The following is a 19,587-nucleotide window of genomic DNA, read 5'->3' on the forward strand; positions in this document are numbered from 1 at the left end:
AGATTGGGTATTGGGAAAAAAATCTTCCCTGTGAGAATGGTGAGGCCGTAGCACGAGTTGCCCAGAGAAGCTGTGGCTGCTCTATCTTTGGGAGTGTCCAAGGCAAGGTTGAACAGGATTGGAGCAGCTTGATCTAGTGGAAGGGATCCCTGCCCACGGCAGGAGTTGGAACAAGATGATCTTTAAGGTCCCTTCCAACACAAGCCATTGTGGGATTCTATGATTCTAAGCAGTTTTCCAGGGCTGCTGCTTCTCATCCTGAAGCAGCCACGACAGGGCTGTAAAAACTAGACCTAGTCTTCAGTGCCATGAACAGCACAAACCCAGGATCCCTGAAATGTATTTGCACAGTAAACACAAATCTCCTTTCCAAACCCTTGGAAAGAGCTATGAGATCACAGCTTCTGCTTTCACTGCTGCCGCCCCTCCAATCCCCAGTAAATGTTCATGCCACAAAATCTCCCCACACATTTCCTATGAAGAAAAAGAAAGCCATAAACCCACAAAACCCAACCCACAACTCTCTTAATTTTTGTCTTTCCTCCATTCCCAGGAGCAGCACCCACGGGGTGGCCGAGCCTCTCTCTCCACTGTCCCAACAGCCCCCAGGCCGCAGCTCCTGCCTCTTCTTCAACCTCATCCGCCCCGGAGGCCGCCGCTCCGCCTCCCCGCAGAGCGGAGGGACCCGGCGCCGAGGGGCCGCTGAGAGTCCGCACCGGCGGGCCCGGCCCGGGGCTTCCTGCGGGAGCGGCTGCGCCCGCCACACAAACCCCCACAATGCCCCGCGCCAGACGCGGAGGACAAAGCCCGGCGCGCGTCCCCGCAGGGGTACCCGGATGGGCGCGAGGCGGGGCGGTGGCCGGAACGCGCTCTGATTGGTGGTCACAGAGGCAGAGGGGGCGGAGTACCCTGTGATTGGTCGCCGCGCGGCAGGGGGAGAGGGCGGATAACGGGGGGCTACAAAATGGAGCCGTGCGCTGCGCCGCCACTTACATAACGCGACCTCTCACCCCACCGCGCCGGCGGGGCGGGGCGAGGCGGTGCGATCGACTGGCCGTGACACCAATCCGCAGCTGGCGGAGCAGGGGCCTAGCCAATAGGCTGTCGGCACCGCGGCGCAGGGGGTGGGTGCTGCGGGGCGGGGCGGCAGGGTAGGGGCGCGCGCGCGGGGCCGGTCCCGCCGCTCGCCGTGAGGGGGAGCGGAATCTCCCGCCATTTTTCAACCGTCCCGCCCGGGCCCCGTCGGGTCTCACCATGGCGCCGCTACTCGGCCGCAAGCCGTTCCCGCTGGCTAAGCCATTGCCGCCGGGGGAGCCGGGCGAGGTGTTCGTCATCCCCCACACGCAGGAGGCCTTCCGCACCCGCGAGTATCCGCCACACCGGGGCGCGGGGGGGCCGGGCCGGGTCCCGGGGCCGTGGAGCCGAACAAAGCGGTAGTGGGGTCGGGCGGGTAGTGGGACCGTGAGGAGAGCGCGGCGGGCGCTGCCCTGGGCTCGGCGGGATCGTTGTTCCCTGAGGAGTTCCGGAGCCTGTTCCGGGCGGGCGGGGGAAGTGGGACAGCAACTCCGCGGGGCTGGCGCGGGTGGGGAGCGGAGCTAACGGGGACCCGGCGCCGTCAGAGCGGGCTATCAGAGCAATTCACGCACTCCCGCGGGCCAGGAGCACACTGCCACCGGAGGCTTCCGCAGTCCTTAATTTCTAGAGAATTAAACAGCGGTAGGAGCTCTCGCTGTGTACATCCCAGGCTTTCGTTACGAGTGTATCTCTTCCTGGGCTGCTTTTGCATAAAAACCAATTTTTAAATTTTTTTTTTCCTCTGCGTGTGACAGCCTTTGATCGCAGGAAGTGGCCGTAGGCCAGACTGGTGTCTGACAGAGCTGCGCGGCAGCAGTTACTGACTAAGTCCGCAGCAGGGCTGAAGGGGCAGGACCTCGGCGCTGTAACGTGCAGACTTGCTGTTGCAGAAGGCTGGGCTGGTGTTTGTGTAATAAAAATCAGGATCTGAGTTGAGAACTAAGGAAGGGCTCTAAGTAAGAGGGAATGCATGGATATGGGAAGGAAGTGTTGGCAGTGTGGAAGACAAAGGGGCTCCAGAACTTCCATATACCCTGTGTTGAAGAGCGTCTTGTTTCTGCAGTGAGCAGAACAAGCAGAGGAAGCCCCTAGGAAGGATTAGGTGGCCTTTGAAGAGGAAATGCATCTCTTGAGTGCAGGTAGCCATTGTTATATGTACTCAGTAAAATATTATAAAAAATTCTAATGTAGCCCAGTAAAACAAGTTAGGTGGAGTGTTGGAGACATGCTTTTTAACTGTGTTTCAAATTAAAACATGCAGTCTGTGACACCAACATGGTTTTTTGGTGTGTGCAAACTGAAAGTAGCTCAGTCATCCACCTGACCAGGCAGTTCTATCTTTTTACCTGTGAGGAGTGATCAGTGATCAAAAAGACGAGTTTAAGTCTAAATACTACTTTTATAAATAAGACATGGCTTTAAGGGCCATCTGCCTTGTCAAAACAGCACAGGGGAGCTCTGGGGCTCCTTCTGAAAGCACCATTTTGTTAGATGGCTCTTGTGGATCGAGCGAGTAGGTGGAGGACACGTTTCTGCAAACACTTGGGGGATATTAAAATTAAGGGGGAGGGAAAAAGATAGTTTCTCATCCTGAGAGAGGGGGGTGTTAGCTGTAGGATTAGAAGGAAAGAAGAAACCAAGGCAAGCACTGAGGTTCTGGAGAGGTGCTCTTTTCCTGGAGGAAGTATTTCATGGGGTGCTGTGGGAGGCAGCCTAGCATGTTCTAGAAAGTTCATCTTGGCAGACAGACGTCATGAGGCTAAAAAGAGAAACCTAGCAATGTTGGGTTTCTGCTTTGCCTTGTTGACGGTGTATAATATATGCTAGGCCAAAAGTGGAACAGAAAATTGCAAATGAGCCAGTGAGCTGGAGGGAGATGTTACCCAAGGAAGACTTGGAGGGCATTTTTGGTCACTTCCATTTATCCTAGATAGTGTTGAGGAGGAGTGGCTCTGGTAGATGGGAGAGCCTACTAAGAGTGTGCCAGGAGGTACCTAAGTTTTCACCCAGTGTTATTTATGCCAAGATCTGACAGAATATATTCTCCTGAATTGTCTTCTATCTTGGAAAATTATTGATCAGCTCTTCCCCTAAAGACTGTGTAAGGTCTTGTACTGCACAGCTACAAGTGAGGTGTTTGAAGGACACCAAAATTTCTTAAAGCTTTTTTTGTTGTTGTTAAAATTTGCAGCTGCAGCAGATTGGGTCACACAAAAAAATGGAGACTGTGGTGGCGTGCATGAGGAGAGACATCTTCCCCTTGGGTGTGTGTTATGGAAGTGTTTGGTAGCAGTGGGAGTGGAATAAGCTGGTCAGTGGAGTTGAGGTGTTTGTTTGGCCTTATTTTCCCTTGTAGCTTTTTGTGGTTTCCTTTGACTGCCAAATCCTGCAAAAACCTTATAAGAGAAGTCCTGCTGTGTAGAGCCCTTTGCGTCCTGGCAGAGCCTTGAGTCCTGCTAGTTGTGTGGGTGTGGGGATGGCAGATTGTGGGGCAGCCAGGGATAGACTCAGTGTCAGGACAATGCTTTGGATGTGTACAGTGCTGTTGCCAGTGCAGTGGATGCTGAGTATTTGCAGCCTCCCAAATACCCAGTGTGTACCCTGGTGAACGGTCAGCTCAGCTGTGGGCGTGTGGGTCTGCTGCAACCTGGTTTGGAAAACTGCTGCCGGATCAGGAGATAAGCTGGGTTTAGAGAGCTCAACCAGCCTGGGCTGTTCCAGCCAAAGCTTTGCCCCAGCTTCCAGCACATGGTTTTGGGAAGCTGTGTTGTCTCCTCTCTGGATAACAGCCTGCTGTCCTTCTTTAGTTCATACTCCCGTATGGTATCAGCGCAGGGAAGTAGAAGGAACTGAGGCAAAAGTAAACATTTTATTCTGTCAGCAGTTGTTTTGTGCAGTGGTTAGCTTGGTTACTTTTAAACATCTTTCTTTAAAAAGGTCCCTTTTTTCTACTGTAGTTTTGTTTGTACTTTAATTTTGGCATCTTTCAGCATTGGGTGATCTGCAGTGGGATGCAAACAGATGTGATGTATTAACAGCTGCACAGTGGATAGTCAGGTCTTTCATTTAATATACATGTTATTCATAACTTTTTGGGCAGTGTAGCTTGTGTCCAGGATTTTATTTATTCCTGTGTTGGAAATTTTTGGCAGTGGAGGCTCCAGTTGTGTAGAGAGGTGGATTGATTATGGCATACCAGGGGCAATGATGACTTGCAGTCCTAGATCAGACCTACTGAACAATCTGAAATTTCTTGGGTTTGTTTCCAGTCTGAGTGGAAAAGACAAGCAGTGTATATGTAGTGGAAAGTTTGAGGTATAGTAAACTTTGCAGAAACATCCTCCTGCATTTTGGCTTTGTGCTGGCCCCAGGAATTCAAAGCAGGACCTGATCTGGAGCTCTTGGCAGAGCACAAAGGCAGGGTCAGCGCTGTGGGACAAGTCTGGAGCCCTGGATAAGGAGTGTGTCCAGCGTCAGTGTTAGATGAACTGACCAGCTGGAGGTGGAATTAAATTGCATGGAAGAGGCAGATCTGAGCTGAACAGGGAATGACCTTATGTGTCACGTCTAAATTCCAGGCTTGTCTGAGAAATGTGAGTCCTGATATGGTGAGGTTAAGCCTGTTCTCATAGGTGTGGATAAGGAGTGGAACATTCGTACGGAAAAGTCTCTTGGATCTTCCTACTGATATGGGAAATGATGTTAGGGGAAAAAATGTGTCATTCAGTTATTCCACAGATACACAGAAGGAAACCAAGGGAAGAATGCAGAGGGATTGCAGATGAAGCTGAAGATGGCTGCTGCTCCTGCATTTAAGCTTGTCTGCTGTGATGATTGGATTTGGTTTTAAGGCTGTTCTTCGTGGGAAAGGCACAGGAATAAATAGTGTTATGGTTGCAACTTAGTCATTATTAAAGTGGTTATTGAATCATAGAATCTCAGAATGGTTTGGGTTGGAAGGGATCTTAATGCTCATCTTGTTCCACTCCCTGCTGTGGCAGGGACACCTTTCAGTAGACCAGGTTGCTCCAAGACCTGTCCAGCCTGGCCCCAGGGATGGGGCAGCCATAGCTACTCTGGGCAACCTGTTCCAGCCTCAAGTTGCTGTAAATTCAAAGAGAATTCCTGGTTTCTTGTTTGATTTAATTTTTTTTTTTTTTCTCTCCTAGCTCAGTATCGCTACAACAGGCATCACAGTGGCACTCCTGGGCTGGGCAGTGGGGCTTTGCAGATGAGCTGTGATTTTTTTCCTTGCTCCACCGCAATGATCACACTTCCTGTCCCTGAAGCACAGAACCTTTTGTTTCTGTGAAAAATTTAGCATCTTTTAAACCCTAAAGAGGGTAAGAATGGACCAGAGGGCTTGAATTATAGTAGGGTGATGAATTGTCAGGTCTTTTCTTCTGCTGAGGAGCAGGAGACTCCACAAGCAGGACAAGCTGAGAGACCACAGGGTTTCTGCTGGAGTTTGCAGTGTGCTTCAGGGAAAGGGAGTACTGTGGCAGACTTCTGGAGTTGACTCTTCCTGGTTAATATCCTTGCATTGATCACGGGGCAAGATTGCTATGTCTGCAAGTTACCTGTACATCAACACCCATAATGCAGCTGCTGTACCTTATTATGCTTTACCTTGGGGCTGTGAGGAAACATTTAAGGAAATTTGGTTTGATGGAATTGTAATTCCTAATAAGAATCTTAAAAAAGAAAAAGAAATAGGTTGGTCACACTACAATGTTCTTGAATGGCAAAAGGTGTGAGACGCACCAAGTGCTTTTCTGTGACTGGTGGCTCTGTCTGTGCAAGAGCATAGAGCAATCTGCTGCTCCCACAAGACTCTGCAAAGCAGTGCTGGTGCGGCAGTGGGCTGAGCTGTGGCTGTACCCAGTGTGCCTTATGCTTCATGCTGGCTTTAGCACCGGAGGGCATATGCAGGAGAAGCAAAAGGTGCTTTTCCTGCCTCTCTTAGAATGTCTCCTCATAACTTCCCATTAGAAGGCATGTGGCATTGGTCATGGGGCAATTGGTGTGGATTTACACCACACTGATAATTGTGCCTGTGCATCTTCTGTCCATAGTGAGTGTGAAGTAGCTGCTCTCTGTTTACCCTGACTATTAATTACCACCCAGGTGGAGCAGGGAGAGCAGCTAAACATGCTCACAGCAGAGTAGCTATTGCTCTCTGCACCCTGATGGCTTGCTCAGGCAGCCTTTAATCATGTTATTCCACCTGGAATAATGTAACTTTGAGGGAGGTTGTGACAGAGGAGTGTCAGCACCTGAAGCGAGCCAACAAGAAAGACAGAGAGGGACTTTTTGCAAGAGCATAAAGTGATGGGACAAGTGGGAATGGTTTCAAATTAAAAGACAGTAGGTTTGGATTAGATATTAGGAAGAAGTTCTCTGCTGTGCGGATGGTGAGCTCCTGGCATAGGGTGTCTAGAGAAGCTTTGGAAGTGTTCACGGCAAGATTGGACAGAGCTTGAAGCAACCTAGTCTAGTCCCTGCCCATGACAGGGGGATGGAGCAAGATCGACTTTAATGTCCCTTCTGACCCACACCATTCTGGGATCCTGTGATTCCATGAAGGAAGTGATGTAGTTGGTGAGAGAGCTCCTCATTTTGGAATGCAGAAGGCTGATATTTTTGGAAACCAAAGGAAAAAAAATGGCCTTTCTAGGGGTTTCAGTTTCAAATAGGTTGTTTTTTCTTTTGTCAAAAGATTGGGGGTGATGGGTAGCCTGGTAATTTGCATCTGGATTTTGTAACACCACCATAGGGCATTAGTACTAGCAGTGCCACAACAGTTATTGCCAGGAATGTAGCAGCAATCCATGCTGTACTTCCTGCATGTGCCTGTGACATTGGTTGTGCTGTTTTCTAGTGTATCAGCCTGGAAAAGCTGAAGTAATCTAGCAGTGCTGTGAAACCTTCAGCCATCTGTGTTCCCCTTGTGCAGTGCAGCTGAGCTATTGGTGGTGTGGAACCTTTTGTGCCAGGATGAGCAGGACGGGCATTTTGGCCTCAGAACGCACCAGCACATTTGATTTAGCGCAACATCCTCATGGTGGTCACAGGGTCAGAGTGTGTTGAGGCTCTCCTTGGCCTTTGTACGCTCCGGTCATAAGAATTGATTAGAGTTTACTGTTTTGTGCTATGGTGATTGTGGTTTCCACTGCATAAATCCTGTTTTCCTGAGCTGCTACTCGTACAGAGAGTACGAAGCACGTTTAGAGCGATACAGCGAGCGGATCTGGACGTGCAAGAGCACAGGAAGCAGCCAGCTGACACACAAAGAGGCTTGGGAGGAGGAGCAGGAAGTTGCTGAGCTGTAAGTACTGGTGGCGACGTGGGTTTGTGCTTATCTTTAGGTGTTGGGGTGTAAGAGTGGGCTTGGGAATGTGTGGCTAGTCGGTGAGGTGAGGTAAGGAGATCTGGGGATTCTGGAGTTAAAAGCAAATGAAGTCCAAATTTTAAACCATCACTAATACAATTTGGTAATTTACTTATTTGGTGTTGTATCTTGGTATTACTTGAACCAAAATAGTTCAGCATAGGGCACTTGGCATATTTTAAAGCCCCTGGAGTGTTGGGAATATTTTAGAGGGAAAAATAACAGATCTTGAACAATGTACAGTCGAAATAGAATAAAAGGAGTCAGTTGAAATGTATGAGATCAGCCAGGTCTGCACCTGTAATTACTTACTCTAGGTCTGCATTAGAGTTGTTGCACTAATTTTAAAAAAGTTGTAGTGAGATTTTGGAGAATCTACTCTACTTGAAGCAACGAGAGTCCTTGTTCTGTGCAAATTGTGTTCCTCTGGGCTGCTGTGGCCCTGACCTTCTCTAGCCCACAGGAACCCTTGGATGAGATCCAGCATGGCCCTTTTCTTAGAAATGAATTTTCTGTAAAGGTGCAAGTCCTTGTCTCAACCAACACATATAATTTATTGTGTGATTACCAAATCATAGGAATTATGCTAAACAAGTGATATATTTCTCCATTCTGTCAACTTATGACTTGGACTTCTGTGACTTTTTTTTCCCCAGGATAAAAACTGTGGACAATGTCAGTGGTATCACCTAAGAGGTGGAATTTTCTGCTGCTTCTCTTCATGTTTCTGATCCATTGGCAGAGTTCACAGCCTTCTCCTAAGGAAAAATTCTCCATCATTTGTGGTTAATCACAATCTTAAAGTCAACAAATAAGAAGCCCATTTGCTAATAGTCTAATTTCTTTGAGGGGTGATACACTACTGCCTTCAGGCTTTGCTCCCTGGTGTTCTTGAAGGCAGCTCCATAAACTTAAAATCCTGAGTCAAAACTCAATGGTCTGCTGCTACTTTCTTTTGGTTGTCCATGTTGGATTGATTGACCACTTCTGGAAACATTAAGAAATGTCAGTGAAATAGAAACAGGAGATTTCTCAAATTTCTCAATAACAAATTTAGCTGTAGTCTCTCTAATATGGAGTGGGGGAGTGGGGTGTGAGAAGATTCTGTAAAATGAGATTTTGGTCTTGTCTCTTTGAAAGTGGATGAAAAGTTTCCCAGGTAGTTTGCTTTAATACCTGACACTAAGCTGGATAAAAAAGTTCATTTAGGCAGGTTGCTAAAGGGATACATTTGCTTATGGCAGTTGTAACACAGCACATATAGCTGAAGGTTCTCAGCCACGGATCCTGGAGTCTGGGAAGATGAAAGTGCTTTGGGAAAATGGAGTATTTTTTTCCTCCTTATGGTAACTTGAAACGGACTTTACTTTTTAGCCCAGAAGACTTTGTGCAACATATGCCTTAGTGTCCCTGCGAACTTTCTGATGTCAACTTTTAGAAGGGAAAGAAAGGAAGTTAGTGTTGTTTTCATTTCTTTGAATGAAAAGTCTTGAAGGTCATGACACATGAAACGTGCAAGATAATATGATTGTGTAAGCCTGCCCCTGTCTTTACTGCACTGGCAGCCTGTTGGGGCAGAAGGAAATACTAAATCTTTATCAGAATCATGGTGTTACTGGAAACAAGCATTTTAAAGTAACAAGCCCCAGGATAATTGCATCGTCTGGATCTGTATTTAATATCTAATAGAGGAACAGTAATAACTATCATGAAAGAGTTCACACTCAGTGCTACTCTTCCTGAGTGTTTACAGTATTCTTTCTGGGAAGAACCAGGACATTTGGGATTTTCATGCCAGCTAACACCCAGGGAAAGGAGGGGACCAAAAAACCCTTGAATGTTTGCATGCTAATGGAGCATCTGCCTCATTGTGGCTGTTAACAGGAATTCCTGGAATTGGGAAATGGGAGGGTACTTTGCATTTGGGCTTTTATTCCCCTGAATAAGGAAAACTTCTATGCTTGCTCAGCTTAAAGGAGGAGTTTCCTATCTGGTATGAGAAACTGGTCCTGGAAATAGTCCACCACAACACTGTATCATTGGAAAAGTTGGTGGATGCAGCTTGGTTGGAGATCATGACCAAATTCGCAGTGGGTGAAGAGTGTGACTTTGAGGTAAGGATATGTTCTCTGTTTTATCTTGTGCTTCTGCATAGGGCTAACTCCAGATAGCTAAAGGTAGGAGACAGGAAGAATATGTTAGCCACTCAAGTTATTAGAAGGATGTGAAAATTTATTCTGTGTAGAATCCCAGTGACAGTACCTGCGTTTGGATGGAAAATGGTTCTGTGAGCCATACTTCTGGTGGAAGGTGTCCCTGTCCATGTCAGGGACTTGGAACTGGATGGTTTTTAGGGGTCCTGCAACAGGATCCTGGAATAATAGCAAGCAAAAAATGACTAATATATGTGTGTGCGTGGGAAAGTGATAAAATTGTTATACTGCCTAAATATGTGATGATCTGTTTATATATAAATACATTATTTAATTAGAAGAAATTAAAAATTATCATCTGTCATAATCTTTTCACTTGACACATTGCCAGAAGGAGCAGTAGTCTGAAACAAATGGAGCCTGAAGTCAAAGCTTAAAAATCTCTAAAAAGACCCTAAAGATTTGAAAATTCCTCCAAAACTGGGAATGTTGATGAAAACTCCAACTTATTGAAATGGGGAGGAGTTAATGTTGTGTGTGGGCAACGTTTAAGACATAGTCTCTTAAACTGGGGCTACCTTGTGCACATGCTGTGTCCTTAGGCTGAGGAAGCAGCATTGGAAAATGCTGTGAGTTGGGAGTTCCGCTTTTAGGTCTCTTAGCTGGTATTTTTCCCTTCCTCATAATGTTAAAGCCCATTAGCTCACCTGTCTTGTTCAAGTTCACTCTTCACCAATATTTCTGTGCAGGTTGGTAAGGAGAAAATGTTGCCTGTAAAAGTTGTGAAAATGCATCCCCTGGAGAAAGTTGACGAAGAGGCCTCAGAAAAAAAATCTGACGGAGCTTGTGATTCTCCATCCAGTGACAAGGAGAACTCCAGCCAGGCAGCCCAGGACAACCAGAAGGAAGTGAAGCTGAAGGAAGATGACAGCAGGAGGGATAGTATGAGTAAGTAGAGAGACAGCATGGCAGGGCAGTAGGTAGCACCTGGCAGTGAGTGTTGGAGTTTGCTCAGTGATTATATTTACATCTCGGTGCTGGGCTGTGAATGTCAAAACAGTGTTATAGGGTGAAAATCCAGAATTGTACTTGTTAGTGGTGAATTTTTGGGGCATCAGTGCTGTTTGCTTTCAGATGCTCTTGCCTGATTTAAAGTGGAAAATGTGCTGTCATTCTGAGGTGTAATACCAAAAGCAATGCATCATCCATGTGGCTTTGAACTGTTCAAGGGATAAATGTATGTTTTATCGCAATAGAATGCAACAACAAATGAAGCTGGCTTTTTAAAATTAACTTCAGGATGGAATGGATAGTAATTTCTTCTTCCTCACCCAAATACCCAGGTGCTCTTTGATGGAATTCCATATAGCCATCCCTATTTGTGGAATCTAGACACTAAATCACAAAAGAGGAAGTCACTTGGGTTTATACCATGTTAGGTATAATGGTGCTAGAGCTTCAGTGCTCTATAATGTGGTTCTGAGGTCTATATTCTTAAGTTTTATTTAGGTTTAACATCTACTTTTATTCTCTGTATATTTAATAGATTATTCCTCTCATCCCTCATGCTTGCTTTATTGTTTTCTTTGAATCCTAGGAAGAAATTCTTCCCTGTGAGAGTGGTAAGACCTTGGCACATGTTGCCCAGAGTAGCTGTGGCTGCCCAGTTCCTAGAAGTGTCCAAGACCAGATTGGCCAGGGCTTGTAGCATGGTGGTCTAGTGGTAGGTGTCTCTGGTCTAGTGATGGGGGCATGGAATGGCCCATCCATCTCAGGTCCCATCCATCTCAGACTATTCCATGATTCTGTGGTAGCCACAAAAACATTTGGAGATTGCTTTCTTTTCTTAAGACAAAACAAAGTCAGTGATTCCTATCATGGAACTGTTTCAAAGAAGGCATGGCATAGGCAGTCAGGGCTGTTGGAGGAGTTCCCTTAGCAGATTTACTGGTAGGGTTATATCTCCCTTTCATAAATCTTGCATTTTCTCCCTTTGGGTAGGTAGTTGCAGCTTACTGCAGAGAGATGGGTTTAAATGAAGATGGTCCTTTTTACTCCGTGAAGATAGATGTTACCTCCTTAGTTCAGAGCTGGTCTGGGCCTCCATTCCTGGCCTGTATCTTCTGGCTATTTCTAAAATCCAGTTTGGGTTATATTCCTAAAGTTCTAGTTTAACCAAACAGTGTATAGATACCAAGAAGACAGATGCCCTGTCCAGTAGTGGTCTCAATTTTTCTCAATTTTTTAACTGTTTTTTTTTCCTTCTTTTTTTTTTTTTTTCTTTTTAACTCTAATAATAAGACTGTGTCTTGCCTTCTTTATCAGATGATCGAGCACGTAGGTCTCCTCGAAAGCTTCCCACTTCGTTGAAGAAGGAAGAAAGGAAGTGGGTCCCACCTAAGTTCCTGCCACACAAATATGATGTCAAACTGAAAAATGAAGATAAGGTGAGTTGTCTGCTTGAGTCCTTTGTATTATAACATGAATATGCAAGTTTAGTTAATCACTGTCGGTGATTATACAGCACAATGTAGTGCTTTCTGCCAGAGTCATGGCACTGGAAGCAGGATAGTTGTCTGTGAGGCTGACCAGCCCGTCTGTTTCTATCTGTAATTGGGTTTTGTGCATGGAAACTCTTGGTACCACACACACCGAGTCACAGAGTTTTATTGTGGTTGCTGTTAAATGCCTCATCTCTGATCTTGCAGTTCATGAGACCAGTGAAATCATGAATGGCGTTGTTGCTGTTGTCCTGACCAAGCTGCTCTGAGTTGGAGGTGGCAGTGCTTTGGGAAGCTGTGGATAGCTGTGGCACTGCTTTGTTCTTTTTGTCTGTTTTTTGGTAATTTGACAAGTGAGGCAGTGCTGACCTCAAAGAGTACCATGTGCAGAGGTGCTCCTTTGGTCTCAGGAAAAAAAAATCAAACATGTATATGTAAAAGCTTAAAAGTCAGTAGCAAGCACAAGCTGCAGGAAGGCCAGAGATAAAACAGTGGGCTTTGGCAAAAAATCTGCATCATAAACTCATGGTTTCTACTGTTCTAGCTATCTGATTCTCCTACCAATCTCTCTGTGTCTCAGTTCTGCAAATTCTGTTTGGCTTGACAGCTTTGAATGAGCGAGGAGTTTTCGGACATGAAGCAGTACAATGATCCTTGTTCCTTATAGGCATATGATCTGTATTTATAATGTGGTTAGAAGTTAATCATTAACAGTGTCTCTTATCTCCAAGATCATCAGCAACGTTCCAGCAGATAGCTTAGTCCGTACAGAGCGTCCTCCCAACAAGGAGATCCTGAGGTACTTCATCCGTCACAATGCGCTACGTGCTGGCACGTGTGAGAACGCTCCCTGGGTTGTGGAGGATGAGTTAGTGAAGAAGTACTCTCTCCCCAGTAAATTCAGTGACTTCTTGCTTGACCCACATAAGGTAAGAATTCCTAAAAGTACCTGCTTTGCTTTGCCGCCCATTCCTTGAGTCTTGGCAGAGACCTCAGTGTGCTGGTTGGGTTTTAGAATCACAAAATCATTAGGGTTGAAAGCCATCAAACCTCACTGTTACCCAGCATCACCAAGGCCACCACTAAACCATGTCCCCAAGTGCCATTTCCAGAGAGAAGCAGAGCAGGAATACCTACTCTTTTGAAGGGTGACCTTTTGAGAGGTGACATGGCTTGAACATCTGGAACAGTGGTCTGCTTTGAAAACTTGAGATGCAACTGCCTTTTAATTTTTCCAATGGTTTGCATTACTTGTCTACAAGTAAAATAAAGTTCCTGGTGTAAGAAAAATGGGAGAGCTGCAGTCTTTATGTGGTAGTGTCAGGTATTGGGCCCAAGACCTGGATGCATGTGACTTCATGAGGCCTGGTTCATGTACAGGGCTGCCTTGAGCGATGGCAGATAATACAAATTTAGTACTGAATACATACATAGCATGAATGGGTTCTTCCAGCCCTTAGGGCTAACCAGCCAAATATAATATTAACCAACTAAATGCCATACCATGAAATGCGCTGTTTTAAAATCCATCTTCTGGTGTAGAAAGCACTATTTTGTTCATTCAGTAAACTTTTTCATAGACTGTCAAGTGTTGTTGTAAAACCAGGAGATAAATATTTGTTCAGGGCAAGGGAGAATGGCTTCAAACTCACACAGAGTAGGTTTAAATTGAATATTGGGAAAAAATTCTTCCCTGTGTGGGTGGTGAGGTCCTGGCACAGGTTGCCCAGAGAAGCTGTGGCTGCCTCATCCCTGGAAGTGTCCAAGTCCAGGTTGAACAGGGCTTAAAGCAACCTGGTCTAGTAGTAGGTGTCCGTGCCTGTGGCTGGGGTTGGAACAAGATGATCTTTATGGTCCCTCTGAACCTAGGCCATTCTCTGACTGATTATGATTGCAAAAGCCTGTTACCCTTAGAGCAATGAGCAATTTCATTAGAAAAAAAAAAAAAAATGGGCAAAAATAATTGACAGATATCTAGATAACTTTATTTACCTTTCAATATTAATACAAAATAATTCTTCCTTTAATTTTAGTATATGGCTCTCAATCCCTCAGCCAAGAGGAAGAGCTCTCGGTCACCTGAAAGAAAGCTTCCTAAGAAATCCAAAGCAGATGGATCTTCACTGGGACAGCCACTGAGTCCAACCCTGTGGTGTCACGTGCATTTGGAAAAATCTATAATTGGCTCTCCGCTGAAGGTGAAAAACTCTAAGAACTCAAATTGTCCTAAAGAGGAGCTGGAAGAGGTGATGAAAATTGTGTCACCTGCTAAACTTGGTTCTAACTTTCACATTCCAAAGAGGAGCCGACTAGGAAAGGGGAACAGCAAATCCTTGGACAAAAAGCAAAGAGGCAAAAAGGTTCTGAATGGGCAGAAGTCGTCAGGGAAGGCAAAGTCTCCCAGAAAAGGTTTGAAGACCCCCAAGATGAAAATGAAGCAAATTACACTGCTGGACATGGCTAAAGGTACCACTAAGGTATCCAGGGCTCCCAGGAATTCTGGAGGCACCCCTGGATCTTCCAGGAAACCCCAGAAACATCTGCCTCCTGCAGCGCTCCATCTCATTGCTTATTACAAAGAAAACAAAGATCGGGAAGACAAAAAAAGTGCTCTGTCCTGCATCATCTCCAAAACAGCTCGGCTGCTTTCCAATGAGGACCGTGCCCGTCTCCCTGAGGATTTACGAGGCTTGGTACAGAAACGCTATGAGCTCCTGGAACACAGGAAGAGATGGGCCACCATGACTGAGGAACAGCGGAAGGAGTACATGAAGAAGAAAAGGGAAAAGCTGAAAGAGAAACTGAAGGAAAGAGCAAAGGAGCGGAAGGAGAAGGAGATGAAGGAAAAACTGGAAAAACAGAGGAGATTTGAGGACCAAGATCTGAAAGGGAAGACATTGCCTACTTTTAAGCTGGTTGATACTCCAGAGGGACTTCCTAACACACTTTTTGGGGATGTGGCCATGGTGGTGGAGTTCCTGAGCTGTTACTCAGGGTTACTAATGCCAGATGCTCAGTATCCCATCACAGCAGTGTCCCTGATGGAAGCCCTTTGTGCAGAAAAGGGAGGCTTCCTGTACTTGAACAGAGTACTGGTCATTCTCTTGCAGACCCTGCTGCAGGATGAAATTGCTGAGGATTATGCTGAGCTGGGAATGAAACTTTCTGAAATCCCACTTACTCTGCATTCCGCTTCAGAGTTGGTTCGCCTGTGCCTGCGCAAGTCAGACGTGCAAGAGGAAAGCGAGGTCTCAGATAACGTAGATGAAAGTAAGGATTTGGCAGCTTTCGAGGATAATGAGGTACAGGATGAGTTTTTGGAGAAACTGGAGACATCGGAGTTCTTTGAGCTGACTCCTGAAGAGAAATTGCGGATCCTTGGAGCACTGTGTCACCGGATCCTAATGACATACTCGGTGCAGGACCATGTGGAGGCCAAGCAGCAGGCCTCGGCTGAGCTGTGGAAAGAGCGCCTGGCTGTCCTGAAGGAGGAAAATGACAAGAAGAGGGCAGAGAAACAGAAGCGAAAAGAAATGGTGGCTAAAAGCAAGGAGAATGGGAAAGAAGAGCATGTGATGGGAAGAAATGAAAAGAAAAAGCACGAAATTATGAAAATAGAGCACCGGGTGGAAATCGAAGCTGATGATATGATCAGTGCTGTGAAGAGCAGGCGCCTTCTTGCCATCCAAGCCAAGAAAGAGAGGGAGCAACAAGAAATACAAATGAGAGGTAAGAAAAATTACCTAGTGAGTAGAGTGTTTGTGTGTTGTGGAATAACTTCATGGCAAAAATGACAGCCTGTTTCCAGAAGCATTTTCTGAATGAAACCTAAATAAAACGTAGGAATATAGATCTCAGAATGACATAATAGAGCACTGGCTCCAGCACCATTATAACACGGTATAAACCCAAGTGATCTCTTCTTTTGTGATTTACTGTCTAAATTCCACAAATAAGGATGGCTATATGGAATTTAAGGGATATACTCATTGGAGATTTATAGTTCATCTCCTGTGGTTCCTGTGGCAGCTTAAACTTTGTAAATTTAAGAAAAAACAATACTTGCTTCTAGTTTTTTATTTGTGTCTGTCTTTTGTTCAGTACCTTTCTAATTATGGCAGGCCCAGAGAGGTTGGACAAGACAGTATCTGTTTTGGGAACAGAAAAGAACCAAAAATTTGTCTTATGTCCAAACATCATCTGGTTCTTGGGTACAGAGGAGATACTTCCTGCCTAAAATCAGTTCCTACTGCTGGCCCTGCTGCTGTTCCCATGGTCAGGTTGTTGCCAGCAGCCCTTCTCTCATATTAGGATTTGGGCAATAAATCTCAGTTTAGTGTTTCTCGCTTTAATGAATTAGTTATGGAGCTGTGTAAATATAAACTGTCCACTCAAACCTCTCTAAATCATGAGTTGCAACACCAGACCCTGTCTCTGTGCAAGTAGTGCTGCTTGAGGAGTATAGGTGTAAAGAGAGAACACATCAGAATTACAGTTTAGGGGTTGTATTGGTTGTAAATGTGGATGCTGGGTAGATGGAAGTGGACCATGTAGCTAATCTAGGTTATTTTCTTTCTGAAACAAGAGAGGGATAAGCATCCCTCATGGAGCCTGGCTTTTGCTCCTTAGCTGGAATGTGGGAGTATCTGTTCTGGGAGACCAAGAATCACAGAATGGTTTGGATTGGAAGGGACCTAAAAGTTGATCATGGTCCCCCCTGCCCCCTTCATGGGCAAGGACACCTTCCACTAGACCAGGTTGCCCCTAGTCCCATCCATCCTAGCCTGGCAGAGGTTGCCCAGAGAAGCTGTGGCTGTCCTATCCTTGGAAGTGTCCAAGGCCAGGCTGGACAGGGTTTAGAGCAACCTGGTCTAGTGGAAGGTGTCCCTGACCATGGCAGGGTTGGAACAAGATGATCCTTAAAGTGTCTTCCAGCCCAAACCATTCCATGATTCTGTGATATGACGGTTTTTATCCAGGGTTTCTTCAGCCCAGTCTATTCTTACACCTTGACTACTTCTATATAGATCTATATGAGATTTTTTTTTTTTTTTTTTTTTTTTTTTTTTAGAATGGTGGGCAGAAAGTAAACGGAAGAGTATATGGTTGTAAAGAATGTTTATTAAAATCCCCAATAAAACTGCTTTTTTTTACTCCCATGGTATAGTAAAATAAAGGACAATATTGATGTCTGGATACAACAAAGGAAAGCTAATGCTGCTCTTTGCTGATTCTAACAGTGAGGATGGAGAAAGAAGCAGAGGAAGAAAGAATCCGGAGGCATAAAGCTGCTGCTGAGAAAACTTTCCAGGATGGAATTGCCAAAGCCAAACTGGTGATGCGCAGGACCCCAATTGGCACTGACAGGAATCACAACAGGTGGGAAAGGAGATGACCATGAACTTCCATCTCTGCCCTGAGAGAGGGGCTGTGTTAGATACCATCCCCCAGGAAGGGATTGACTGGGAGGGTGTATGGAGTTGCAGAGGAGAGAGAAGGGGAAAGTATTTGTGTATATGAAGTGTAGTGGCTGGTTACGTGCCCAACTTTTTGAAGCCTTCCCATGGAGGTCAGGACTAGTGGAGGTTCAAGTGCTGGCAATGGCTGCTCAGGAACCTTGTTACCATCTTTTTTTTTCATGGTTGTTGCACAGGCATGCTCTTGGAATGGATTCTAAGCTAAGCTTTTCGTGTTTCTCAGCAGGGCTAACATAAAGATATGTCTGCATTCAGCTTTTAGTGAGTTGAGCACAGAGATGCTTCTCGACTCAATGCAAATAAAAGTGTGTGTGTGTTTAGCCAGAAAAGGAGACAGGTACCTAATAACACATATTTCTTACAGGTACTGGCTGTTTTCAGATGAAGTTCCTGGCTTGTTTATTGAGAAAGGCTGGGTACATGAGAGTATAGACTACAGATTTACCCTTCCCCATCAGAAAAAGGAAGATTCAAAGAAGGACTACAGCCCTGGAGGTATGGTCTCTTGAGGGTATTTCCTCTGCTCTGACTATTCAAATGGAGTCATGAGTGTGAAAGAACTGTCTAGACCGACTGTTTTCATGGGTATGCTCTGATTTAACCCTCCTTTAAACTCTAGAAGCCTGCACAGAGGAGGTGCTGGTGATAGTTCCATTCTGCTGCTGCAGGTCTGGAGACTTGCCTCCACCTAAGGACAGTCCTGTCCTTCAAGTAGCAAGGTTGATGTCAGTTGGTATCATCCCTCTGGTTCACTCTGACCCTGCTGAGTTGCAGTGTGCCAGACCCCTTGCACAATTAGCTAGTTGTGCTGCAGAGTGAGGAGGTCTGTCACAGTGCTGATATTCCGCTGGTGCCAAGACTCCTAGATCAGCCTATGGAATAGTAACAAGCAGGGCAGTCTGTTAGATATGCATAGCTTTGCTGATTGAGATTGTTTTGGTGAACATCCCTCATGCACTTCCTATCAACCTTCTATTCACCTTTGCTGAATGTGCAGGTGAGGTGGAAGGGACTGGCTGAACTTCTAGTGCTTCCTCTGTGGTTTTGCCTGGCTGACTTGGAGCCTGGGTCCTGGAGCCTCGCAAGCTTGAACAGGCACAGAAATCTATCTGTACAGAAGGAAACTTAACATTTCTGTGTGCAAGTAGTTCTTGAGATGGAAGATGCTGCAATAATCTGACTCAACTGAGTTTCAGTCGTGATCATTTCTTGCTTTTGGAACATCATGTTCTGGCACTGAGTCCATCCACAGCAATCCTGCATAGGGGAGCTTATGGAGTTAGATCCAAGCCCTCACCTGGTAGGATTGTCTTAGACAAGGGGCAGACTAGATACCTGTAGAGGAATAGAACAGGGCAAACATACAGTGAGATCCTTCATCCAGGTGTAATTTTACAGGCACCTGTGTCTTTGAGACTGACTGAGCTAGAGGTGTATCATTCCAAGCTCCTCCATGTTACAAGAGCTGTTTCAAATGCTGACCAGCTGTGTTCCTGATCAACTCTTTGCTTCCAGCTGTTTTCATCTCTCAGCCGCTGCTGCAGCCAGTGGGCAGGATTTCAGCACATTCCTTTGGAAACTTAACAATCGAAGGCCTGAACGAGCAAAGATTTAAATTCATGTCAGAGTGTTATCTGAGATGCTCAGAAATAAAAATTCATGCTGCTTATACCTCCTTTTGTTTTCAAAGTGCTTTGTCACTCTACAGCTAAAAAGTGAAACTAGTTTTTGTATTTGGAATAGTAGGAATGCTGCTCAGGAATCTACCTGAGCCTGTGCTTTTCTTTTGCAGAGAAGCGGAAGAGCACAGGCAATGACAGCCGAGGGAACAAGCTGCACCGCTCCATGCCCACCACAGACCTGCCTGCTGAGACCACCACTCCCAAGCAGGGCCAGAACTTATGGTAACACACACTTCCATGGCTGCAAAGTACTCAAAGTGTAAAGGTCAAGGAATCTAGACAGATTTCTTTTACTAAACCTACTACAAA

At 45.6% G+C, this 19,587-nt stretch overlaps 2 protein-coding genes across 4 annotated transcripts in view; one reads left to right on the forward strand and one right to left on the reverse strand.

Annotated features, from left to right (window-relative positions):
- Positions 1-1,177: 1,177 nt before the first annotated feature.
- The window catches only part of BAZ1B (bromodomain adjacent to zinc finger domain 1B), a 40,953-nt gene continuing 22,543 nt past the window's right edge, over positions 1,178-19,587 (forward strand). Inside the window, exons 1-10 of one of the 2 annotated variants that reach the window (XM_063174146.1) lie at positions 1,178-1,367; positions 7,286-7,402; positions 9,435-9,579; positions 10,368-10,566; positions 11,944-12,065; positions 12,851-13,048; positions 14,153-15,848; positions 17,360-17,498; positions 17,961-18,091; positions 19,389-19,500. In XM_063174146.1, coding sequence (XP_063030216.1) covers positions 1,255-1,367; positions 7,286-7,402; positions 9,435-9,579; positions 10,368-10,566; positions 11,944-12,065; positions 12,851-13,048; positions 14,153-15,848; positions 17,360-17,498; positions 17,961-18,091; positions 19,389-19,500 — 2,972 coding nt within the window. In that variant the 5' untranslated portion in view covers positions 1,178-1,254. The remainder of the gene's footprint in view (positions 1,368-7,285; positions 7,403-9,434; positions 9,580-10,367; positions 10,567-11,943; positions 12,066-12,850; positions 13,049-14,152; positions 15,849-17,359; positions 17,499-17,960; positions 18,092-19,388; positions 19,501-19,587) is intronic. The other variant, XM_063174145.1, reaches the window with a different exon arrangement.
- The window catches only part of FZD9 (frizzled class receptor 9), a 29,885-nt gene continuing 28,268 nt past the window's right edge, over positions 17,971-19,587 (reverse strand). For both annotated transcript variants that reach the window (XR_010030273.1, XR_010030269.1), the window contains one exon: positions 17,971-19,191. The gene's annotated coding sequence lies outside the window, so the exon portion shown is untranslated. The remainder of the gene's footprint in view (positions 19,192-19,587) is intronic.

Source organism: Melospiza melodia, chromosome 21 (genome assembly GCF_035770615.1).
Source record: "Melospiza melodia melodia isolate bMelMel2 chromosome 21, bMelMel2.pri, whole genome shotgun sequence".
NCBI lineage: Eukaryota > Metazoa > Chordata > Aves > Passeriformes > Passerellidae > Melospiza > Melospiza melodia.